At 45.9% G+C, this 5522-nt stretch overlaps 1 protein-coding gene and 1 non-coding gene across 2 annotated transcripts; one reads left to right on the top strand and one right to left on the bottom strand.

The window, feature by feature from the left end:
• The first annotated feature begins 428 nt into the window (after nt 1-428).
• Nucleotides 429-526, top strand: LOC114818845 (Z30 small nucleolar RNA). The gene has a single exon (XR_003766290.1). It is a non-coding gene; the product is annotated as a Z30 small nucleolar RNA (small nucleolar RNA).
• Nucleotides 527-3780: 3254 nt separating this feature from the next.
• PEX12 (peroxisomal biogenesis factor 12) lies at nt 3781-5439 on the bottom strand (the record flags this gene model as incomplete). The annotated part of the gene is made up of 2 exons (XM_010173831.1): nt 3781-4219; nt 4895-5439. Coding segments are annotated over 2 exons (945 nt in total), but the record flags the coding sequence as incomplete, so codon positions are not given.
• Nucleotides 5440-5522: the final 83 nt, after the last annotated feature.

Genomic DNA, 5522 nt, shown 5'->3' with positions numbered 1-5522 from the left:
TGGGGCCCTGCGAGGGGCCTGGGGGGAATCCGAGGAGGGAGATGGGAAACGGGGTGCAAAGGGGTGTGTGAGGGAAGGGTTAGATCAAAATAGGCCCCTGGACCCTTGGAGAGCCACTGACTCCAGCTGCGTTTGTAGGTATGACAGGTTTTTAATGCTTGTTTTTGCCTGGTACTGGCTCTCCTTGTCCCTGGAATCCCAACTCCTGACCCATCTTCCCTCACTCCAGCATGGTTCTATCAGACACGTCACCCTCCTCCCTTCCCTTGCTAAGTGTGTTTCATCCCCGTGTTATCTCTAACAGTAGGAGGTAATAAGGAGAAAAAACAAACCCCTTAATTCATAGATGAGCAGAAAACTTAAACCAGCTCCTTTTATTTGTTCCACGCTTGCAGGTCAGATTTATTCAATGGAAATAAATTTGCCCAAAGCAATGATGAGCGAAGTATAGTCTGAACTGGTACTGCTGAGACTCTGTGTCTTTGCTCTGACCAGGAAATGATCACGTAATCTTCTCTCTGAGCTAATTTAGGCTGAGCTCATCTGGACTAAACAGCTTTGCTGCTTCTTGAAACTTTGTGATGCACCCTAAAAAATCAAGTTGTAGTGTCAGGCCTGGCATTGGTGCTCTGCTCTGGATGAAGTGCAGCCCTTTTGGTGGCAGGGGGAAAGCTGGGCTAACTGAGCAAGTACAGGAAAAGTTATGGAGCTGTTCTCTTAATCTAGTTTTTGTTCTCTTCCAGGTTTGGCGACAGCTTTACTTTCCTTTCTCTCTTTCTGTGGAGAAGGAAGCTCCTATGGGTAACAGGAGTATAGTCGTGGTGGTTTCCCTGAACAGGAGAAGGCACGTGGTTTCTGTTAAGGAAGTAGGTAAAGCAACTCAGTTACTAATGCATTATTTTTTTAATGAGTGTCCAGATGAATCATAAATGTGGCTTAGGTTCACTAAGCATTTTTTTACAAGACTTGCAAAGTCAAGTTCTGGCAGTAATTGGGCAGCTCCAGTGCTGCTGTTACTGTTACTGGATTAAGCAATAGAACAAAGCACCCTGAATGTATATATGACTATAGAGAAGTCACAAATTAGTATGGAAGTCCAAAGGTTGGTTTAATAAAGTTGGTGTTCCCTGAAAAAATCTTTTTTTGTCTATCTTTAGACCATCATGGCTTTAGTGACACTATTACAGTTAAAAACAGGTAAATGGGAATGTTTGTATAACCCAAATTGGTTTCCTGGCTTTTCTTTTAGAGCAATAAACCTGATAAATGGGTATGTGTTTGGTCACTAAGGACAGGAGGGTTAGAAGCAGTCAAATCCAAGTTGGTATTCTGCAGTCTTCTGCAAGAGCAGGAATAAAATCTGCCAGGTAACTGCTGAGCCTGTCACCATCGTGGGCTCAATACCTGTTAGTCAGCGAGGCATTAAAGAGCAACTTCACATTTGAGAGAGAGCAATTCCAGCTGTTGAGAACTGTGAGGCTGGGATGTGGGTGGTTCTGTGCAGGTCTCAGAGCTGACATGGAGTTGGCCAAATCCAAATTTAGCAGGAACAGGGTGCTGTGGAGTGGGGAGAGGTGGGGTGGAAGGCAGCCAGGTGGGCATCCTGGAGAGAGGAAGAGATCCTCACCCTGGGAGATGGAGGTGTGGAAGCCCTGGAGCAGCGTGTGTGCAGGCAGCTTGGCTGTGTGACTCAGCAGTGAGTGAATCCTGGATGAGAGGGGAGGATGGTGCAGAACTCACCCAGGAACTCTGTAGTGCTGGGCGGTGAGTCAGCATCGGTTGGTCTGTCCCAGGTCTGCCCAGCTTCTCACTGAGCAGCAGACAGATAATTTGGAAAGTACAGGAAGCATAAAAGGAAAAGAAACCTATCCTGAAACTGAATCATCAGTCAGATCACAGAATCACAGAATGTTCGGGATTGGAAGGGACCTCAAAAGATCATCCAGTCCAATCCCCCTGCCAGAGCAGGAACCTCAATGAGATCACATAGATCTTCAGCCCTTATTTAAATGGTTGCACTAGAGTCAAGGGGACAATCCAGCCCACGTCTGTCTAATCAGACAGGTCAATGTCACACTGCAGCAGCAGCAGCGTCTGGGGTGCTGCTTTCTCACAAGAGATGATGATTTCTGTGTATGAAGCAAAACTGATGCAGCAGGTGTTGTGAATTAATACCCAGCCCAAAGACAGCTATGTTAAAAGTGATTGGAAATCTTAGAAAACCTCACACCTTGATGTGATTTCTTTTCCAGTAAGATGTGTGTGCTCTTACTGGTTTTCTAAAGGAAGAGAGGTATCTTTATGGATCCCGTAACTACTGGAAAAAGGAGAAATGAGACAGTGTTTATTATTATTTCATAGTGGCACAGCTAGAAGGGTCCGGAAGTTGTATAGAGATAATAAGATGAGCATTGGGGACCAATCTCATTTGTGACAGTTGGTGTTTTCCAGAGCATCTTTGGGAGGATGTAAATGACTGTATTTTTTCCACGTTACTCAATAACCTTGCTGCCTCCTTTACAGGTGAGGGAGGATATTAGAGATTTTTATCTTCTGAAGCAGAGCTAGAGTGGGGAGAAAATGAGATGACTGGTGCAGTGGATTTAATGTTCAACTATATCTCTTAATCTGGAAAAAACATGTACTTTGAGTAGCAAACTTTGCTCTTCATATTCCATAAGCAATGTCACCGTGATGTCTGGAGTAGCCAACTGCTGCTCCCTACAGCCAAGTCAGGAAAAAAACCTCCCACTGTGAAAAATCAGCTGCCAAGCAAGAACCAGCCATAATGTCACACATTTTCTTTCCTCCTCTGTTCAATGAAAGGATGTTTTGTTATGATATGAACGTCCTACATGGTTGGGACTGGAATGATTGTCATATTTAAATCAAACTTAGACATTAAAGATTCCCAGCCTACAAAATACTCATCTTAGATCTGTTATTGCCATCTACAGAGATGAAAGCAGCTTTGGTTTAGTTTCCCGTATGTAAACAGAGCCCCTAGAGGAGCAAATTCTTTTTTCCAATCCTCAGAAAAGAAATAAGTTAATTTCTCAATCAAGAATTTTGCTTTATAAAAGCAGATTATTCAAAGACTTGCTTAACAAAAACCAACTCTCATCATTTGGCACAGTTGCTGCTTATTTCATCTGGTTTGTAGTTTTTCCTCCCTCGTGCAGAAAATGTGATCTCCCTCTTGTCTCCTTGCTTGTACACATCACCCCTTGCTCCTTTAATGAGTCAAAAGTCTTAACTGACAACTGTTGATGGGAATTAGGTGGGTGATGTTCTCAATTCAAAGGCGAGTAGCCTGAGAATGACGTGATCAGAGGAGAGGGCTGAGCCTGTCACTACCTCTTGACAAGTGCCAGCGCTCGCCCCGGGCAGCGTGCGCGCCTGGGAAGCTGCGAAGGGAGGAATAACTCACCTAGAGAATTTCCCCAACCTCTTTAATTTGCTGGCTCATGCCCTCGAGCAGGACTTTTACCAGTGATGCTTTTTGATCCTCACATCTGATTTCTTCTTATCCAAATCGAAGTTACTTCCCTTTTGGTTGGTCTTTGAAGGCATTTCTGTGCTGGCTAACAGATTGTGGCTGTCCCATCCCTCTGAAACTGTTTGAACAGCGAATAAACAAAGGGGAGAGCTTTACCAGAATTCACAAAGGCAGCAAAACTCTGATGTACCATGATTGAAAGGAGCTTTAGATCTTACTGATGAGCTGTAGTGGTCAGAAGTCTTCTATGGGACATAAGAAAAGGTGATTTTTCGGGTCACTGCTCAGAGCTGGGTGTCTGGAAGCAGGAGGCGGGCGGGTCAGCTCTCAGGAGAGTACAGTTTGACAAGGTGCTGCAGCTCGGTGGCGTAGCCTGTGACCGGGCAGCGCTGCTGAGTCTTCACGTAATTATACGCACAGCGGTAGCAAAACACGAAGCCAGACGTGGACAGGGCCGTGGCATTGACGCGGATTTTGCGGCACAGAGGGCACACGGTCTTCAGTTTGGGTAAGAGAGCAGAGCCAGCCCCCTGGTCCAGGTGCACGGGGGGTGGAGGAGTCGGGAGCGCTGTCAGAGATTTGATTGTTTCTTGGTTTTCTGAGGAGTACCACCAGTCCAGGAACTGGAGGAAGAACACACTGACGGACAGGCCGGTGGACAGGGAGAAGGCAATGCCACCCAGCGCTCTCCTCACTGCTGACTGGACTTGTGTTTTAATGCTGTGAAAGAGAGAAGATACGAGAAATCGTTATTACTGCACTTGTCCCTCTGTGAGCCACAGCGACAAGGACTTGGGGAGTAAGTCACTGCTTCATTCAGCTTCTTAACGCTGAGAAAATTGGTCAACAACATCCCATGTTTGTAATGAGGCATCTGCTAGGATGTTTCTCCCAGATTCTTTGTCTTTTAAGAAATCTTCAAGTCCTGTTTTGTTCAGAAGTCTAAATTGAAAGAGTTTGGATTGAGGGGACCTGGACCACAAAGCGTTTCACTCGTGCATCATCATTTTACAGGGCGTTAAGTGTGGTCAGGACTAGCTGCTGCTCAGAACAACCAAAGAGCTTTGTTTCAGTCCTTTCAGCAGTACTGTTGCAGTCTGCTTCCCTTCTTAGAGAAATGCAGGTGAAAACTGAACAGGATAAAGGCTGGAGTGCCAAAAAAGACCCCCAAACATGGCAATTTTATTACCACAAAATCCTGTGAAGTTAATCCCCACTACTTGTTTCCTTATTTACACTAATAACATTCCTTTTTGGAGCACATTTTGCCAGGGGTTATACTTAATCTTGAAGAATTTCTGGAAAACAAGACAGTTTTACTTGCAGCAGCACCTCTAAGTTAACACACCCACAGAACCCCTGAGAAAGCAGCAGTTAAGCCACGTTCTGACATACCTGTGTGTTTGACTTGAGGTGGCTCCAGCCAGTTTCTTCTCCAGGGCCTGGATATCCTCTGCAGTCAGTCTGACGAGACGAACACCAGCCAGGCGCAGCATGGGTGAATGGTGCTGAGCTCTGCCGAGGATATAGCACAGTTGCTGGATAAGAAACCAGCCCTCCCAGGTCATGTTTACAAAGGGGTAAGCAGCTAGAAAGGCTCTGTAGAAGCGCTTCCAGGATGATGAAGGAGGGTGGATGGAGTACTCATCCTCTTCCCTCAGGCTGGACACCAGTTTCTCTAGCTTTCCTTTCAGGTAAGGAACAAGAACCAGCAAGAGGAGAGACTTCCAGTGCTGCCTCTTTGGCAGGCCAGCAGTGGCCAGAGGTGGTTGTTGGCAATCTCTTAGCGGTATCCTCTTTAAGCTGTAGAAGTTTTCAGAAAAGGAGGCACTGCACCTGGCCAGATAGTGCTGCTGGAGCAGGAAATCCAGAAGGACGTAGATCTCATCAAACCAGTGCCAGAGGAAACCGTAGCGGCCAGGATTAGACTCAGCAAGCACCTATTAAAAGGGACATAAACCAGAAGGAAGCGGAGTAACGTGCTAATTAATTAGGGCCTACAAGAAAGCTGGGGAGAGACTTT

Source organism: Antrostomus carolinensis, unplaced genomic scaffold, assembly GCF_000700745.2.
Source record: "Antrostomus carolinensis isolate BGI_N321 unplaced genomic scaffold, ASM70074v2 scaffold54128, whole genome shotgun sequence".
Classification (NCBI taxonomy): Eukaryota; Metazoa; Chordata; class Aves; order Caprimulgiformes; family Caprimulgidae; genus Antrostomus; species Antrostomus carolinensis.
Note: the sequence above shows the minus strand (reverse complement) of the source record. Positions and strands in the feature narration are given on the sequence as shown.